General features: G+C 38.8%; 1 protein-coding gene across 7 annotated transcripts in view; it reads left to right on the top strand.

Annotated features, from left to right (window-relative positions):
* Positions 1-20,579, top strand: part of UTRN (utrophin) — a 510,470-nt gene that overhangs the window by 348,962 nt on the left and 140,929 nt on the right. For all 7 annotated transcript variants that reach the window (XM_044247155.1, XM_044247163.1, XM_044247172.1 and 4 more), the window contains one exon: positions 12,718-12,890. In XM_044247155.1, coding sequence (XP_044103090.1) covers positions 12,718-12,890 — 173 coding nt within the window. The remainder of the gene's footprint in view (positions 1-12,717; positions 12,891-20,579) is intronic.

The raw sequence follows: 20,579 nt of genomic DNA, 5'->3' as shown, positions 1-20,579 counted from the left end.
AATACTGATATGAAAATGAGCTGGGACTGAAAGGGAAAGAAAAGTTGTTTGCAAATCCAAAAAACAATAACCATATTGTATATTGTTCTCGATAGGGTTTTTTTTTTTTTTTCTGTTGTTAATCGAATCTCTTTCTCCCTATGATGGAGTGCTAACAATTTTGATATTTAAGTAATTCAAATAGTCTTTTAGGAGATACATATTCTAATTTCAGGCTTTTTTTTTCATTTGCTCTATGCCCTGATGCAAAAAGTAAACTTAGTTATTTAGTAAGTTTAGTTAACTTAGTTAACTAAGTTAACTTAGTAAGATTAACATCATTCCCTGTGCGATCATGTCACCTTTAAGAACATTATGTATATTTATGACGAATTTCTTCACACCATGAGAGAAATATATTTCATATGGACATATCTGTCAGACTTTTATTGGTATACTAAATAGCTATGTAAGGCAAAAAACAAAACCACATTTTTGCCTTGGAATGATGTCCTTAGTAGCAGTGTCGAGAAGATATCATTTGGATTGAACTTTTTCCTTTAAAGCAATTACACTTAAAAATTTACAGAAGTGTTTTTGTGAGTGGCAGTAAAAATTTAACATCAAAATTTAACGTTGGAAGTAATTGGTTATTACATTTTGGGTATTTTCACTTAGATTTTTATTTTAGAAATAAGCAAATTCTCCATGTGAAAACAGTCTGAGTGCCTTTTAGTAGTATCAGTGAGATAAACTTTCCTTCCAAGTATTTTCCCCATCCCTTTCCTGTTCAAACCTTTTTAGAAATAGTACAGCTGACCACACATATTGTATTTGGTGTTTCACATTGTTTTGTACACCCACCCCCCTTTATTTTCATGGGTGGGCTCCAGAGTGAAATATAGATCCCATGATCTATTGGGGGACGGAGACAATTGGAGAGATACCACAGGGCAGTTTGGGGAAGGGAGGCCTCCAGGAAGTGGGAGTGAGCTTTGCTTCAAACTGTGTTAAGGGCGGTGGAAGAGAGGATGCTGATTAAAATAATAAACAAGTGTTGGAAGGAGAAGTGGATTACCACACTACTGTCAGATACGTGAGGGGACCCGCGAAGCCGCCTCCCACTGCCCTCCCCTGCAGCAAAGAGGGGGGCTGGTAGATCTGTTGCGGGAACTTCTCTCCGGACAGACAGAACAACTTTTCAAACAACTTAGTTCTCTTGCACTGACAGCATCCCTTAGGCACAGCCTGACCTAGGGAAACGGACTGAAACCAGCTTGGTGGTTGCCATAGCAACGCAGGCTGCGGTGTCTGGGAGAGTCAAGCCGGTGTGGCCTCTTGTCCCCTGTTTGGGTGTTTCTTCAGATAAGAAGAACTCTACATAAGTCATGCTCTTTGAAAACTGGCTCTTTACCCAGGACTTTTTTTTTTTCCTTTTTCTTTCTGAAACCAGTCTGAATGGAGGAAGTTGGTAATACTTGGCTTTTTTTTTTTTTTTTTTTTTGCCTTCTCTCATGCAAGTTTCCAGGATATAGCTTCTTTTTGCTGTGTGTAATTGAGACCAAACTCTAAGCCTGGGGCCCAGGAGAGAACAGTTGTGGGCTGCAGGTCATTAGTGAGGTGAGCAGAAGGGAATCCTGGGCTTCCCAGAGAAAAAGGAGACCATGCCAGCCTCGTGGAACAGAGCTACCAGAAATTATAGAAGCAGGTCTATTCCTTGCGAACTCCGAAGTCCATGAAAAGACGGACCCACGGTGGGGTGGCTAAAATGTCCCAGCGCAAGCTGCTGCTGCTCATGGACCATAGCTCAAAGGCAAGGCTTGTAAAGGATTTTACAAAGGATTTTAAAGTATAGCCAGAAAAGATACGGATTTTAGAAGTTAAAAGCTGTTGTCGGAAGGAAGTTCGCCGGAAAGATGTAGGCTTCAAGGGCTACTGGACGATGATTGGTTTGAACTTCAGTTTACGGGAATTGCTGACAAAATTTGAAAAGGTATGCAGAACATGGACTTCATGAATGTACCTTTTTTTCTTCCTTGTCTTTTTATAACTATGCGTTTTCATGGTAGTCTAGTGACTGTTTGTTTGGTTATTTAATTTTAATTTCTAAGGCATATTTGATTTGCTATCCTCTTTTACATTTTTTTTTTTTTTTAATCTGAAGAGCAAGTTAGCAATTCTTTCCTTTGGTCAGGAGGGCTTCTCATGATGCCTGTCAGTTTTAGAATTCCACATCAGAAGAGATCCTTTGTACTCAAGTAGACTGGTAATTTAATTGAAAGTTATTTTGGAAAGAAAAAAAAAAAAAGCAGCAACAACACTGGGTTTTCATGCCAAAGTCTGACTTCATCAGGCATGGGTTCTGTTTTCCAGACCCCTCAGGTTTCTCTCCCTGCAGTTAGTGGAGCACTGCCTTTCCCAGCCTGCTTTCTGAAGATTCAGTGCTGAGCTGGGAGATGATACCTCCCTGTGACAAGGGCACATCCGTTCTTAAACGTTTTCTTTTTTATTTCTGAGTGTCTGTTTTAGACATGGAGTGCTTGCATGCACTGTGAAGCTTTAACGCTTGGATCATTAATTTTGCACTTAGTTCTTTTTTTCCGTAGGAAAGTTCTTGGCACACTCTAGGATTGAGCCCAGCCTGCCAAAGCTACCTTACATTTATAGTTAAACAAAACAGAAAACCTCAACGTGCTGCTCATGGGCTCCTGCCCTTCCTTAGCCTGTGGATGCCAAGCACTTATCTTCTTTCAACTTCCAATATGGAAAGAAAAAGAAAGAAGTGAAATGTTTCACTATGTACATAAATCAATTATTTATCAGTTGTTAAAGATGTGCTCAGTGGCTTTCACCGTGAATACCCCATGGTTCGTTACAAGTACAAATATAAGCGAGACTATACTGAGTCATTAAAGAATCATGGGCTTTTTTTTTTTTTTTTTTTTTTTTTTTTTAATGAAACTGCAATTGCCAGAGGGAAAAGGTATAAAACCATGTCATTTGAAAAATTTAGAAGCTTTTCCAAAACAATCACAGTCATTGCTTCCCTCCTGGTGATAGAAACAGTGTAGTGGGAAGAATGTGGAGAAAGAGGAATGTAGCTTCTCCTGGCTGGAAGCCCCCCCATCTCTCCTGCACCCCAACTGTAGTAGTAAGGATTGCAACACAGGGTGCACTTTGTCCTCTTGCTTTAATATGTTGTTAAGCACCTAAATTCCTGAGAATAGGGATGGTTTCCCCTTGCTCACCATTTAAAAGGGTCAGAGGAGGGAGAGAATAACTTTTTTTATGGCAGCTGGGAACAGCAGGTGACAAACTTTATGACCATAAAGAGGTCTGCTAGCTTGGTTTGTATAGTTTTGTCTGTTTCTTCCTAAAAAGGTATAGGGCATATGTTACATGAATAATTCATTACATAGACCCCCTGAGAGGCAGTAATTGTAGGCAATAGCTGGACTTTGTATTGTAATTGAGGCTATTAGTCTTAAAAGCCTAGGTCAGATACCAGAGGTTAGTAGCCTGCCTCAGTCTTCTGGCCATTTTTTGGCAAAGCTACATGTACGGGACTTATTAGTATATTTCCTCTCTGACTTTCAAATCTTACTATCTGCCTATTTCTTATTCTTATTTTAGTAGTTGAGTTGACAGTAAAAGATGTCTGCTGGCTTATTCCTATCAAAAGCTTGATTTGGGGATTTTTAAATTTTTTTTTATTTTTTTGGCGACAAAGGCAAATTCAAAGAAACAATCCTGCTACCATTCACAACCCAAAGTTCTCCATGTATGTTTACTTTTGTGTTAGACGCCTTTGTAAAAATCTATGTAAGAGTTCATCTCTTCGCCATATTTCATTTGTAGAAAGTTGTCATACATGAATATATTTTTCTTCAAGTCAAGTATTTAAAAAAATCCTTTGTGTATTTTCACAAAAGCGGTCTCATATAGCCTTTGCTGCACTGATTCGTTGCCAGGAAAACTGGTGTTATGGAAAGGTACCTCTACTTCACACCTCTCAAATACAGCTGCCTCCCTTCCCCCAGCTCTGAAAGCAATAATGCCATTTTTAGGGAAGGACCAAAGCCTACTGCTGTAATGCAAAAGCCACATGATACCTTCAGAAGCTGAAGAACAGTCCTTCCATAGATCTTTTACTCTCAATTCCTTTAGACCTGTTTTTTTTTCCCCTCTCTATTAGTGATCTGCTTCTTTTATTATTATTATTGTCATTATTATTGTGATGTGATGTTAGTCACCGTATAGTAAATCATTAGTTTTGATGTAGTTAGTGTTCCATGATTCATTGTTTGTGAGAAAATATGGACCGTAGTGATTTAGCACTTCTATGTCAGTGGTTAATATTCTGCAGTCTGAGGTTTAGGATATCATAGCCAAAACGTCATTTTACTGTGTTCCTGAAGCCATTGCAGGCTGTAAGAACACGAGGGTCCGAAGTTGGGATGTGATGGGTCTCCCAATGATGGTTAATCTGAAAAACTGTAGACTGCTCAGTAATTGAAATTTCCAAATGACTGCAGATCTTCACAGTAACGTCAAGACAGAATGTTGTGAGAGCAATTGAAAGGGGAAATTATGGGGCGCCTGGGTGGCTCAGTGAGTTAAAGCCTCTGCCTTCGGCTCAGGTCATGATCTCAGGGTCCTGGGACCAAGGCCCGCATCGGGCTCTCTGCTCAGCAGGGAGCCTGCTTCCTCCTCTCTCTCTCTCTGCCTGCCTCTCTGCCTGCCTACTTGTGATCTCTGTCAAATAAATAAATAAAAGTCTTTAAATTAAAAATAAAAAAAGAAAGGGGGAATTATGGTTGACATTTTTGAATTTTAAAGAAATCCAGTGGTCTTGTGATTTATGTTGGGTATCCATTCATACATGAGTATTTGGCACGTGATTGCAGTCTGTATTTTGGTTACCTAATCTCAAAATGGATGATGCCAGGACTGTCCTCCAGCATAGGTGGGGGGACAGATTACACTCGGTACTCATTCCTCATCTCGTAGAACCAGAAAAAGCAATGCTGAGCTTCCCTGGGAATCCAGAAGGCAGGAGGCATTCTCTACTGTTCCCTCAAAGTGACACCTCACCAGGGATCAGGAAATCCCAGCTGACAGAAACCATGGGTACCCCAGAAGGGTCCTAAAGGGGAGTTTGAGACTGGAACTTCTTACCAAGGGAGAATGACCTTGTGGCAAGATATATGATTGCCAGCAAGCAGGCCCTTTTCATCTAGTCAAGTGAGAAGGGGGAAAGTCTGTGACCACATGCACAGCAATTACTCAGGCCAGACTCAAAGCTGACTGGGCAAAGAAAGCTGGTCCACCAGAGCACCCCTCTGAAGTCCTGCCTGTGGGTTGGTTTTAGTGGCCCCCTCTCCTGATTTTAGTGAATGAATTTTCTCCTTGAAAGTACTTCACAAAGGAAGTATCTGATGGTTTCAGTGCCCAATTCTACTGTCATACTTGAGCCATTGGCATTGTGTACTGTCCCTTGTATTTACTTAGCAGTCACAGAGGATAGAGTAATGGACAGTTGTAGCTCAGTGACATTTTGAGTGACTGTTGTCTTTTATTAATTTATGTGGCTCTATTGCCAGGTGATTAATGATAATGACAGTTTTCTAATGGTGTGTGTGTATGTGTGTGTGCACAGGCAGATGTCTTTGAATAGTTACTACTGTCTTGGTTAATCCTTTGGGGAAATTGACTTCCCATAGTGACAGAGAGAAGGCACTCAATGATAAATTTCCTTTATAGCATTTACCACCTTTAGGATGAGTACTTTTTAAAATTCTAGCTTAAAGCTGTATTTTCCTGCTCAATTTGCAATGTTTAATTTTAAAACAAATGTGTACATTAAGACACAGTAAACTTCCCATTTCAAGGTCTACTCATTTGTTCAACAGTTAGCAAATATTTATGAAATGCGTAGTATGTACAAGCCCTGGGGTGAGTGCAGGGATGAGAAGGGGGATAGGGTAGACTTTTCCTCATTGAGCTTATGGCCTAATGGGAGGATACAGACCTTAAACAAGAAACATGTTTTACTGCAAGTGTGTGATTCAGCAAATGTAGAGGGAGTTATGAGAGTAACAGGTAGTTCTGATTTAGTCAGGTGCAGAGAAATCTCTCCTGCAGAAATGACATTTAAACTGGGACTTAAAAGATGGGTGTGAGGTTAATGTAGGGGAATGTGGATGAGGAAGGAAATTGAGAGCTTTCTGGGCAATAGAACAGATCAGGAGGGGAGGAGTTGGGTACTCTAGGATTATAGTTTTAAACATTTAACATGCCATGATTTTAGGGTTTTTAAAGATGTTCACTTTTGATGATGCTGTCTGATTTGGGGAATGAAGGTGGGGCAGTATTTTGGCTACATGAAAAATTTAGTAACTGCCCCTAAGAAGCTTGTGTTCATGTCGGTCAAACCTGGGGACTCCAGGAGGGAGACCACTGTATTTTAATCCACTAGGATGAATTAATGTTTCAGTAACAACTGGTGTAGATTCAAGGATTTGGAACAGTTTTTGGTTATGAAAGATATTTTGATGAATAGTAGTGTTTGCTGTGTTGGAATTTAAACTGTAGTTTATTTATTGATTCTTTATCATTGCAAGTTGGCTTGTTCACATTATCTTGGAAGGGCCATTAATTGTGAGTTTGTTCAACTTAGTGATTTAACTTTTTTTCTACTCTGTCATCTAACATATTTATAATCATAGATAATGGGAAAAGAACAATACCAGTACTGATTTCTTACTTTATAAATGCTGTTACAGACCAGGCAATACTACTTTCTGTTGTCTGTCTAAATGTGATTCCATAACTTTTAATAGAGTGATTAAAATCTATGAGATTGTGGAATGAAAATGTAGTTTATAAATAATTAATTGAATTATTTATTAAAATTAATCATAATAATTAGTCAAATAATTATTTACAATTCCTCATTATCCCAGAAGCTTCAGAAAAGCTTCAAAGCATATTTACATATCACATGATGACCTTAGATGATGCTATTTGGTGGTTGTATTATTTTTAGGTAATATCTGACTTGTTTAAACAAAGTTATGATTCCTCACTTTCAAAACCCAAATCTCTGGCAACAACCCACTGAGCTCCTATTAATCAACCCTAAACTGTCTCTGAATTCCATTCTTGTTTTTGAAAGGAGCAGTGGGTTTCCTTTCCCCTAATGGTTAACTTTGTTGATTTAGCCCAAGCCTTGGAATATGGTAGGGAAGTCGTAGCTGACCTCACTTCTTCACCTTCAGGAATATAATCCAAAAATTAATATAATCCAAAGAAACATTTTGGCTCACGTGGTTATAGCCGCTACTTGATTATAGAAAATTATAAAGAAGTAAAATGCGTGTGACATACATTGTAAAGTGTCGGCATATAATAATCTCTGTGGGTTAGATAATTAGATACATATCCAGATAAGGGCAAAATTGGTATGAAAATGTCAGTTATTAGATAAATAAATAAATATTTTCTATTATTTATGAGGTTAATTTTGACCTGGGTAGCGGATGTTGTAGGAAAGTGAAATCTCTGTGGGCTTCATAGCCATCTTCTGGAAGGCTGTGCTGACAGTAGACATCTTACAATTTTGACGGTATTTTTGTCTGTTGTCCTCTTACCCTAACCACTGGCTTCTGCTAACCTTCTACATTCTGCTTTTATTGTTAGAAGGTATGTTTCAACAGAAACCTTAAATATCCCTTTGTCTTATTTTTAAATGTTAGTTCAACTGCTTGAATGCTTTGTGTTGGCCTCTCAGTGCACATGACCGGCTCGTGCTAAATGCTGGGAGAGCATTGCTTTGTGCTTTTGCATGAATTACATGCCCATAACTAATTATCAATAATGATTCTGTGCTGCTTAATGTTCCAAATGGTTTGCAGGTGACAGAGGTAAGCATTAGTAGGGCAAGTCCTAAGCTTTGCAGTGAGAGTAAGCCCTACTTCATGGAATTTCAATTTATTTTAGCATTTGGTGCTCCATCAGGGTCATGATCTAACTGCCTCCCATGCTGGCATCTTGATTTTAAAACCAGTGCATCATTGTACAGTCATCTACGAAGGAATGTAATTCATTAACTGCACATCATTCTAAATTTCCAGTGAAAGATCAGGCAGAGCTTTGTAGTGCAAGAATCTAAATAATTTTAGGTTCTCATATTAAATTTTTTATTTTTATTTATTTTATTTACTTTTTTTAAGATTTTATTTATTTATTTAACAGAGCGAGATCACAAGCAGGCAGAGAGGCAGGCAGAGAGAGAGGAGGAAGCCGGCTCCCTGCTGAGCAGAGAGCCCGATGCGGGCCTCGATCCCAGGACCCTGAGATCATGACCTGAGCTGAAGGCAGTGGCTTAACCCACTGAGCCACCCAGGCGCCCTCATATTAAATTTTTTAAATGAAGAGATTGAGCAAAATGATTACTGCATTCCCATCCAATTGTGTAATTGTCTGTTTTCCCTTGGCATTATGGTGGCTAATATGCCAATCAAGACGAACTAGATACTTTCATTCATGCATTTATACATTTTATCTATTGACCTATCCCTGTTTTACAGTAGGCTCATTCTGTGTAGCAGAGGCTGTGAAGAATACAGAAGAAATATTAAGATGGTTTTTTTGACTTTGGGAGCTTTTAATATATCTGGCCAAGTAAATATGCTACCAAATGTTACATAAAATGGAATAATGTATGCTGATTTCTTTGATCACTTTCTGGTTGTTAGTTTGTTTTTTTTCCTGCTTTTTGTGGAGGCTCATGTGTGGAAGGGGTCTTCACATACCAAAAGTTGCATTCCAATATAAATATATGATGATTGGTAGTCCTCTTATCCAACCCCTGATAGAAGTACCTACAATCATTGACTGACCAGTGATGGAGCTCTGTTCTACTCCATTTGTCTTTGTGGCTGGGTTGAAAAGGCATCCCTTGTTTGGATATCAGGAGCCCAGTCTGCTCTGTGTTCTTGTTACACAGATTTCCTGATGTTGTAGAATACTTTTGTGAAACTTAAATTAAAAACTATTTATGTTAGTACACTTCTGTCTTCCTACTTCTCTTGACTATGAAAGGAAGCAAATATGCTGGATTACTTTAGGAAGTAGTGGTTTGAAGTTTCCTTGTGATTTTTGGTATGGTTCATTCATAATAATGTTTAAGAAACTATACAGGAAATTTGAGTCCAGATTTAGAAAGCAAAAAGTTGCCTTCCTTGCTCTCTGTGTCATTGAGCTGCTGCCTTTTTTTTTTTTTAAGATTTTATTTATTTAGTTAGTTAGTTAGTTAGTTCAGTTAGCCAACATATAGTAATACATCATTAGTTTTTGATGTTGTGTCAGCAATTCATTAGTTGCACATAACACCCAGTGCTCATGACATCATGTGTCCTCCTTAATACCCATCACCCTGTTACCCCATCCTCCCATCCCCTTCCCTTCTGCAACCCTCAGTTTGTTTCCAGGGTCTAGAGTCTCTCATGGTGTCTCCCTCTCTGATTTCATCCCATTCAGTTTTCCCTGCCTTTCCCTGTGATCCTCTACACTATTCCTTATGTTCCATATATGAGTGAAACTGTATGATAGTTGTCCTTCTCAGCTTGACTTATTTCACTCAGCATAATTCCTTCCATTTCCATCCATGTAGATGCAAATGGTAGGTATTCATCCTTTCTGATGGCTGAGTAATACTCTATTGAACATACGAACCACATCTTTTTTATCCATTCGTCTGTTGAAGAGTATCTTGGCTCCTTCCACAGTTTGTTATTGTGGACATTGCTGTTATGAACATTGGGGTGCAATTGCTGGGTCGTAGGGCAGGTCTATTTTTAACATCTTGAGGAACCTCCATATTGTTTTCCAGAGTGGCTATACCAGCTTGCATTTATTTATTTGAGAGCACATGCATGAGAGAGAGAGAGAGAGAGAGAGAAAGAAATAAAGAGAGCTCAAGCAAATTGTGGGGGACAGGCAGAGGGAGAAGCAGCCTCCCCACTGAGCAAAGAGTCTGATGCTGGACTCCATCCTAGGACCCTGGGATCATGACCTAATCCCATGTCTGCATAACCGACTGAGCCATCCATGTGACCCTGTTGAGCTTCTTGAGAAAGATAGCTGTCATGCATATGTAAAGCATGAGCTTAAAACTGTTGATCTTAAAAAATATCTTTTTAGGTGTCTTAAAATGCATTTCAGGACACAAAAATACAACCGTTACATCCTGAAGAATGAGGACTAGGTTCAGGAGATGACACCAAAGAACCTTTCAACAGAACTTTCCTTATCTTTTTCTTTTTCACCAAGAATTTCTATTTAAAGCATCCCAAACTGAAATTATGTTGAGATTGCCATTTTATGCACATAATGTCCTGCCTGAGCACCTTGAATCAGGATCTGGCTCTGTCCCCTACTCCTCTGTTGGTGTTTGCTCCCCTGTATGTGGAATCGAGGTGCTAGTGAAATGCACAAGAATCAACAAGCTCAGAGTTTTTGTTTGGTGGCGAATGCCAGTTCTGGGTGTACTTAGATCCCACTTTGTAGGTAGACCTGATTTGGCTTTGTCATTAGGGTCAAATAACCCCAGAGACCAATAGGCTTGCAAATTTGGAGCATAAATTTTGCAGAAGCTGTCTTCAATCTCTGTGTTCATCCTCCCCCTCCTCAGATCTGACCCTATTCATGTCATGTTAGACATCACAAAACTCAGAAATGAGAATACAGCTCTTCTTCCCTTTAACCTAATGGAAGTGTCACTTTCCTGCCATGCTTCTTGGATAGTGAGGTGCAAAAGGCCTTTCTTTCCATGTATCCAGTTGGTTAGTCTAGGTCTGTAGATATAGGAAGAACAATCTTTTATATCCTAGCCTCTAAGCATTGGTTCCTGATAGATTGCAGATCAGGAATGATTTCTAAATTAATGGAAGCATTCCAAATACTCAAAAAATTTCTATTTAATTCTTCATTGTGCTCCTTTGGAATTGGAAAACTTAAGGCAAGTGAGGCTTATAAAGGAAAACTGAAGTTGAGAAAGGTAATATAATTATGGTACTTCAGAGTTTATTTTCCTTTTACTAATTCAGATTCATTACCTGAAATAATTTTTAAATTTCTGTCATAGGTTGCCTTAAAGCTAATAGGTTGCATTAAAGCTAATGCCATAGAGATTCACTGCACACCTTCATGGCCCCCTTGGGTGTTTGCTATTCTCTTTGTAAGTTCACACTCATTTATTGGATGGTAGTGACTGTCGCACTACCAAGTTAGCTAAGACTAACTTGCTTTCTTTTATTTGGGAAGAAAAGATGATTGCCATATTAAGACAGATAATTGTGTTAACAACCTTTAACGAAGACTACTAAAAAATTGATAAAGACCCTCTGTATCTTAAATTTTAAATTTATTATGTTTATATACTTATAAAAAGAAACCCTATTTTTGTAGAATCTTGGAAACTCAAAGTATATAGGAGAAAACCAAAATCCCCTTCTTGTACAAAGGTTATACTATTTTGATATTTCTTATACTTTTTTTTTTTAAAGATTTTATTTATTTATTTGACAGAGAGAAATCACAAGTAGATGGAGAGGCAGGCAGAGAGAGAGAGAGGGAAGCAGGCTCCCCGCTGAGCAGAGAGCCCGATGCGGGACTCGATCCCAGGACCCTGAGATCATGACCCGAGCCGAAGGCAGCGGCTTAACCCACTGAGCCACCCAGGCGCCCCTTCTTATACTTTTTGATATACATTATATATATAGTGATATACAAAAACATATGCTAATTTAAAACACCTACCCTAAAAATTAAATTAACATCATAATATAGTTTTGTATCCTTCATTTTTAAACTTAATATTATATAACATTAATGTATTATGATAGTTTCCACTTTTTACTTTAAAAACAATTGATGTAGTTAATGTGTATACATAAATCTTTTCAGGATAGGTAATTTCAACAATTTTAAAGCTTTTGATACAAATTGCTTCTTCAAAGTCTGAACCAGTTTTTATTTTTAATTTTAATAATTCTTATTTTGCTTTATACTCAAATTTCCTTCAGAAAAAAATTTTCTATTTAACAGGAGAAATATTATTTTGTCAATTGTTTTTATTTCCTAAGGAAGATATACATTTTTATGAAAATGTTCTTTTAAAATTCTAGGAATAAATTTTATTCAATTGGAAGGACAAACTATTAAGTTTATTTTCCTTTATAAGCCTCACTTGCCTTAAGTTTTCCAATTCCAAACACCTTTTCTGTAAAAAGAAAAAAAGGAAAATTATGTAATATCTTTATAAAGCATAACAGTTTGAGGACAGTTTGGCCCAGGAACAAAGAAGAGAATGAATCGGGGTATTAAGTAGTATCCAGTGATTTGGCAACAATAATTATATAAAATTTCAGAAATTTCTCATGAATCTGAAATACTCTCATATAACCAACTGATACAGGAAATTTTAATACATTCTGTTTTTAAGAACAGAGGAAGCAATATATTAAAGATTTGAAAGCTAATATTTTCAACATCAGAATTGTGGAAACACTTGAATCTGTTATCATTCAAGGTGAATTTTACTATTTTGTTTAAAAAAAAAAACCACCCTCATCTGTGGACAATAAAAAAAAAATGAAGTCCTATATAGCAACGCCAAGGTAGTGTTGACACTAATACCTAACATTTGCACTCTTTCTGCTCTTTTCTCTTTAGGACATCCAGGCCGAAATTGATGCACATAACGACATATTTAAAAGCATTGATGGAAACAGGCAGAAGATGGTAAAAGCTTTGGGGAATTCTGAAGAGGCTACTATGCTTCAGCACCGCCTGGATGATATGAACCAAAGATGGAATGACTTAAAAGCCAAATCTGCCAGCATCAGGTCAGAATAGTCAATATCAAAATAAAAATGATGGGGGAGAGAGATTTCTATGACTTTTGCGTATCAGAAGGAGCACAGGAAGCCTTACCATCATGCTGATTTCTCTGAAGTGGTTTAAGGTTTAAATGCAGGGACACTTCGCTGTCTCAGGCAATAGAACATGTGGCTCTTGATCTTGGGGTTGTAAGTTTGAGCCCCACATTGGGTGTACATATTACTTAAAAATAAAATCTTAAAATAGTTTTATATGCAAAACTTTTTTTTTTAAGTTACAGCTTTAGCTCCATTTATATCCAGGGCCCACCAGGGCCCAACTGTTCTTGACTAGTTCCAAATTTGCAACGTCATATTTTAAATTGAATACTAAGAAGAATAATGTTACCAACACCTGCTAGTTATTGAGTGTTTTCCTTGACCAAGTACTGTGTTAGCCTCTTTATAAACCTTACTCAGTTCTCGACATATCCCAGTAGGTGAATAGTAACGTCCTTCCTTACATGAGGAAACAGAGGCTGAATGAGAATAAGGAACTTGCTAAGTTTTTCAGCTAACAAATGCCAAGCCGAGATTTGAACCTAGATCTTTCTGACACTTGGCAGTGAATGTTTTGCTTCATCATGCTATTTGTATGTCCAATTGGAAAATGCATTTATAGAAATTAAATACTCTCTCATGGACACTGAAATGGGAAACTAATGATTCATGTCTGCTTTTGGAAAGAGTAAAATTAAATCAGGATGAATTTGAGGACCAGAATGCTGACTAGGAAAGGACCCTGAAAAAGCATCGAGGGTGACAATTATTAATGCTATTGGGAGTCTAGAATTACATTTAATAGATGGTGAACAGTACCCAAGTGGATATGACTTTACAGGAAACTACTAAGCAAAGATCCAAAAGAAGAATGTCAGTAGAGAAACCTAGATCTTGGGGTGCCTACGGGGCTCAGTCATTGAGCGTCTGACTCTTGATTTCAGGTCAGTTCGTGACCTCAGCGTCGTGAGATCGAACCCCACATTGGGCTCCATGCTCAGCTCAGAGTCTGCTTGTCCCTCTCTCTCCTCCTACTTGTTCTTTCTCTCTCTCAAATAATTAAATAAAATCTTTAAAAAAAAAAAAAAAGGAGAGACCTAGATCTTTTATCTGGGTCAGTCTCTTAAGGTTTGGAAACTGTATGATGTATTGAAAAGTGTATAACTTTAAACAAAATGATCTTAAGTTTGATTCTTTGATTTTGATATTTACTTACTGATCTTAGACAAGTCACTTGGTCTCTCTTAGCTTTAGTTTTCTCATTCACACAATCAAAATATAAATATTTAATCCACCTGATTGCTGGGAAGCAATGGGATAATCTGGCAGTTCTTTAACCTATGTAAAGGCTGTCTAACATAGCACCTCGTTTATTTTTTCTTATATAAAGGGGCTCAGTGGATCTGCTTTATCAGGCTTCTGGATTTCATGGAGCCAGTTCCTAGAGCGTAGAAATCTTTAGTGATTATTTGTTGTGAATAAACGTTAAAAATTTTTTTCTATCTAAAGAGATGTCCTGAAAGGTTATTATTCTTCTGAGTCTCATAGAAGGAAATTCACACTTCTTTTTACCCTTAAGGAAGGGGGTAATTGAGCATGACCATGGCAGCCTCCACCTAAAGATCCTCTTGGAGATCATGGCAACACCACCCAACTACATTTTTCAATAAGAGAGGACAGTCTGGGAGTATTGTACAGTGAGAGAATATACTTGGGCTTATTTAAGATTGAATTTTCAACTGGCCAAATCCCTTTGGGTTGCAACTTTCTGTTCCCCATAAATAAAAATAAGTAAAATGATTAAAAATGTTAATTCAGTGAAAAACATTCACTGAGATTCTAGCAAAACCAGCATCTAGTCTAACAAGTGAAAACCACAGTGCTGGTCCTGGTAAAGATTGTGTACATGGTGCTGGCATTTGGAGAGTTTGGAAGACAAGTTCTTTAGGAGGGAAAGTGTATTGAAGGCCCACATCATAAAAAGATCATTCCAGATAGAAAGCTATAGACAGAAAAATCTGTGGTCTTCCACAGATGCTATTCCTAAGCCCATCAAGTCACGTTGTTTTTCTAACCTGAAAAGAAAGAGCTCCTAAAGTACTGTTGCAGTATTATCTACTAAATAAATTAATGTTATTTTTAGAAGATTAGAGAGTAAACTTTTGCCAGTGGACTTCTGCATCAAGATAGATAACACATTCCAGTGACATGTGTTATTTTTGTTTTTTTAATTAAAAATTTTTTTAATTTAAATTCTAGTTGACATGCAATTCAATATTGGTTTAGGAGTCGAGTTCAGTGGTTTGGCATTTACATATAATACCCAGTGCTCATCATCACAGATGCCCTCCTTTTTTTTTTTTTTTTTTTTTTTAAAGATTTTATTTATTTATTTGACAGAGAGAGATCACAAGTAGGCAGAGAGGCAGGCAGAGAGAGAGAGAGAGGAGGAAGCAGGCTCCCTGCTGAGCAGAGAGCCCGATGCGGGACTTGATCCCAGGACCCTGAGATCATGACCTGAGCCGAAGGCAGCGGCTTAACCCACTGAGCCACCCAGGCGCCCCACAGATGCCCTCCTTAATACCCATCGCCCATCTAGTCCATCCCCCACCTCCCTGCCTCCATCAGCCCCCAGTTTGTTCTCTATAGTTAAGAGTGGTTTCCCTTTCTCTCTCTTCCCCTGCTCCCAAATGCTCATCCTTTAGTAAAGTGTGTTATTAATGTGATAATAAATTAAAAGAATGTTTAGCCTCATTACCCACCTCTGGAGATTAAGGCATTTATTCAAGCAGTTAATAAGAAAAAAACTTCTGTGTTTAAGGCCCTGCAAATAATAAATAAGATATGGTTCCTGTCCTAGCAGGCTCACAGGTCTAAACCAGGTTAAGGCGGGTTCATTGAGGGCTGTAGTTACTTTCTCTTCAGATGATCACCAAAGGCTTCATCAAAGAGTCCATTACTAAGCTGAGCCTCAAAAAGGTGTATAGTTTCTCTCCAACGGATTGCATCAGCCCCAGAGAAGGACATGTTGGCAGGAGGCTTGACATAACAGTGTTTTCATGGAACAGTGAAGTTCAGCATGGCTGAGAATTTGCTATTGGTGTGGAGGAGAAAGACTGTGGCCAGAAAAAAAAAAAAAAGGTGGAGAGGTGAGGCACTCTCGTGGAATGGCTGTGTGCGCCATGCTCATTCTTCTGGTAATAAGAATTTGAAAACTTATAGGTGACATAGTTAGATGTGAGCTTTGGAACGATCCCTCCCACATGCCCATGGAGGATGCTTTCTCAGATAACAAAGTTCTGAGGACAAGGAGAGTGGCTAACAGACCTCTTCAGTATCCAGGAGAGGGAGGAGACCCTGAATAGGTACTTGGTTCATGTTGTTGAGGCACTAGTGAGACATCCAGAAACAAATCACCAGTAGTCAGTGGATGGACATCTCTTCAAAAGAGAACAGTCGGCCAAATAAAAAAATGGCGACATGGGGAGTACCCAGATAGAGGTGGCAGGCAAGGCATTGCAAGTAGGCCAGAGGGTGAAAAATAGAAGAAGACACAGCAAAAAAATTACAAGGAAGCCTAATATATAAGGAATAGGTGAAGGAAAGAAAAGCCAGCAAAGGAACCTGAGAAGTGGGTGGCCCTGAGGAGAGGAGATCCAGGAGTGTTGTCTAGAGCCAAGGGAGGAGGGGTTTCCAAGGGAGGGGCTTGCCTAGTGGCAAAGCGAGTGGAGTAAGATCAGGGCTACCCAGGCCAGACACAATGAGAAGGGCTTTGGTAACTTTTTGCTGGGATAGTCCTTTGGTTGAGGTGAAAATCTGATCTCAGAGGACCAAAGAGTCAGAATGGGAAGTGGGGAGGTGGAAACAGAACTAAGCTACACAGTCTCATTTTCTCAAGTCACTCTGCTATGAAGGGGAGGGAGGGAGAGAGAGAGAGAGAGAGAGAGAGAGAGAGAGAGAGAGAGAGAACACATTGCTGTAACTATGTTACTAGATGTAACAGCATTGTAAATGTGCGAGAACTGGAGACCGAGATCTATACCTCTGTTGATTTATCTGTGCTTTCATATAGATCAGATATGCTTCACTGAAGAAGTAAATGACTCAGTCTTCATTTTTAACTTGGGCAAAAGAAATTCTAATAGCATTCATTATCACTTTGGTATTTATAAAAGATACATATTTCTTTATACATATATAATATGTAAATTTGTAACTCTGTGTGGTGATGGGTGTTAACTAGATATATTGTGGTAATCATTTATCAATATATATCTATATTGAATCATTGTGTTTATACCTGAAGGTAATAGAATGTTATATGTTAATGATATCTTAATTAAAAGAAAGAGAAAACAGTTTCTTAAAAAAGATAACACAGTTTATTATACTCAGTAATAGGCCCTCGTATAGGAAGCGCAACCTCAAACAGAAGTGGTCCAGGGTAGTGTTTAGTAGTGTTAACCCTTGCAGCTACACCACCTCAGTTCCAACACTGGCTTTGCCTCGTAGCAGTTGTGCCACCGTGGACAGGTTACTTAGCCAGTATGTGTGTCCTCGTATTGTCAAATAGAGATAATAAGAGACACTTCTTTTAGGGTCATCCTGAATATTTCAATTAATTAGCCTGTATAAAGTGCTTAAGACAGTGGCAAACAGTAAGCACTCAATAATTGCTAACTAATATAATTTTTTCATGGATTACCATTCTGTTTGGCACTCTCTATTCAAAAGACATAGAAATTGTCCCTACTTCATTTTTTGGTCTTCATCATTAATGTTGGGAATTTCTGAGAAGGTCCCCAACAAATGGTGTCCATCTATCCTGGCTGGATTCTGAACAAATATGAATAAAAGTATGTCTAAGAGAGAACAACAGTGTCATGTTAATTATTGGCAGAGGCCAGGCTAGAGGAGGTGGCTTAGGGAGAGGGCCCCGTGGGCCCTGTTAGCTGAACCCCAGAATGAGGTGGCGTTACCAGCAGTCATAGAGAAGGTGGTCCCCCAGGTGAGGAGCCCTACAAGGAAGGAAGGAGGAACTCCTGTTTGCAGCCTTGTTTCAAGAGTCAAGGGTGAGCTGAGCAAAGCATCTGGTTATTCCCTAAATTGACGAATCAGGTTCTTCACTTCACCTCTTCAGGGACTGAGAGGGGATGGTTGGAGAAGATGTCAGGAGTGTGCTTAGTGAGAAAGTCCCTCCCCAAGGGATTGGGTGGGAAAGTGTTCTCATCAACAAATATGGAGAGTCAGCCTATCTCCCAGCCCCCTGCCTCCCTCAGTCCTTGTTGAAAACAATGCCTGGTGAGCACTCGGTCACTTTCCATCCCTTTACTCATTCCTCCCATTCCTTTAAAGCAGTCTTTCCCTACACTGGCTTCTCTTGTGTCTGAATTCAGTTGTATCTTTAATATTTCTGTTCACTGTTCCACTACTTTTCTGTTTCCTTGAAAGTTGGCTTTCCCCGTAGTGACCCTCTTCACGTAAAGCTCTCTTTGATAGCCTGTAAGTTTCCCATTTTCCTCACCTGGAATATTTTGGATATTTAATAGCTGCTACTGGTACCAACTGACTGGAACACCAGCCATCCACTTCCGGCATGGAGCTGCAGACCAGTGGCCACAGGGCCACACGGGGATAAGGAAGACGTTGACAGCCTCCTTGCCGTATTTTAGGCATTGCCGTTCCATCTCAACAGCTTCTTCTTGGAAGCGGATTCATGCATTACTCTATCCTCTACCATCTTTCTCCTGCTTCTTCCTGCTCTGTAAGACACTCTTCTGCTTTACTCATTGATTTGAGCATCTGACTTCCCTTTTATTCTTCATCTGTTCCTCAGCTCTCATCCTTGGTGTCAGTATCCATATTGATAATTTTTTATATTTTGACTTCCGTGTTTCTTTTTACTTTGTCTCTAAGAGCCTTTCTCCTTATTCTGTTTCTAAGTCCCACAGACCTGGCCATTCTTGGGACTCAGTTAACATCCTGAGATGATCAAGCTCCAGGAGACCAAGGGCAGAGTGTGCTCCAGAGCACACATGTTTTCCTACATTCCACCCGGCATGTGCATCTGAATACCACTGGTTTTGCCATGTTAGTTAGGGAGGAGCCCTCTGTTGCATCAAATCAGAATTACTTGCAACATCATTGGTCAATCAGTTCTCCTTCACATTAAAGTTATGTCCCTAATGAAGAGGGTACCTTTCATTAGCTCATTATATACCGGGATCATCTTTATCTTATAACATAACTTTGCATTTTAATCTTGTATAGATGAGTCATCTACTATATTTCAGGTGGATTGATTAGTGCTCATTTCGGTAGCACGTATGCCAACTAGGTTGTCTAAAATGCATGCCCTTTAATATTTCCAGCTGTGCAACTCTTAGCTTTTAATTTTTTCCCTTCTTCCAAATATGCCTTCCTTTCTCCTAATCTTTGGTTGCGTAAACCCTTTATCTTTTCAGACTCCATCCACCAGTTCTACTCCATTTGGATTCCATCATAAGCCATTCCAGTACTGTAAATTTCCCCTCTGCTTGGAATTTCTTGTTTCCTCCTTGGAAACTCCTCAGAGGGATAAGCAGATTCCTTACTAAGCAGGGAGTCCAACACAGGGCTTGATCCTGGGAGCCTGGGATCATGGCTAGAGCTGAAGGCAGACATTTAACCGACTGAGCCACCCAGGTACCCCCTCTCTCCCATTTTTTTTTTTTTAAGATTTTATTTATTTACTTGACAGAGATCACAAGTAGGCAGAAAGGCAGGCAGAGGGGGCGGGGGGAAGCAGGCTTCCCGCTGAGCAGAGAGCCCAATGCGGAACTCGATCCCAGGACCCTGAGATCACAACCTGAGCCAAAGGCAGAGGCCCACAGAGCCACCCAGGCGCCCCCTCTCCTCCATTCTTGATTCTTATCTTCCTAGTGTTATACGAGAAAGTGAAAAATGATGACAGTTCTTCTATAATTTGACCCTTTCTACTTAAAATTGGTATTATGATTCTGAATGATTTTCTCTCATATTTACCACCATCTCTATTTTGTAAAGATTTTGCTTCCTCGTTAGCACCCCAAAACTCTCCCTTTGCTGTGTCTTTCTTTCATTCTTTTCTGAGAATGAGGCCATTTGATATATGCTCCTTCTGTACATTCTGTATTTCAAATGGTGCTTTAATTGTGCTAAAGTAAATGTTGTCATGGCATTGCTCTAATTTATCATCATTTTAAGAGAATGTCTGCCAAAGATTATAATAACAGCTAATATTTATTGAATATCCATGTGCCAGACCTACAGTAAGTGCTTTACAGGCATTACCTCTTTTGACTATGGTGTGGTCATTAGAATTATGTAATAACCTAAGACTGAATACCTTGGGTTAATATCTTAAATATTATTTCATAGTCTTTTTGGATAACTTTGATAAGACTTTTAAATACTGAAGTTCAGTGTGTGAAATATTCTTTGCAATCTAAAAACAATATATACAAATATATATTTCACTTATATTGACAGAAGAGAAAATAGCTAATAATTTGAAATGTCATCTAGAAGATGGGCTCTTAGAAAATTTGACAATACTTTTTACTCCCTGAAAAAAATATGAATTGGAAATAAATTCAGTAATGTGAATGACATGGCCTAAGTTTTTTTTGTTAGATT

The sequence above is a fragment of the Neovison vison genome, chromosome 1 (genome assembly GCF_020171115.1).
Source record: "Neovison vison isolate M4711 chromosome 1, ASM_NN_V1, whole genome shotgun sequence".
Taxonomy (NCBI): Eukaryota; Metazoa; Chordata; class Mammalia; order Carnivora; family Mustelidae; genus Neogale; species Neogale vison.
This window is presented reverse-complemented; position numbering and strand designations above follow the sequence as displayed.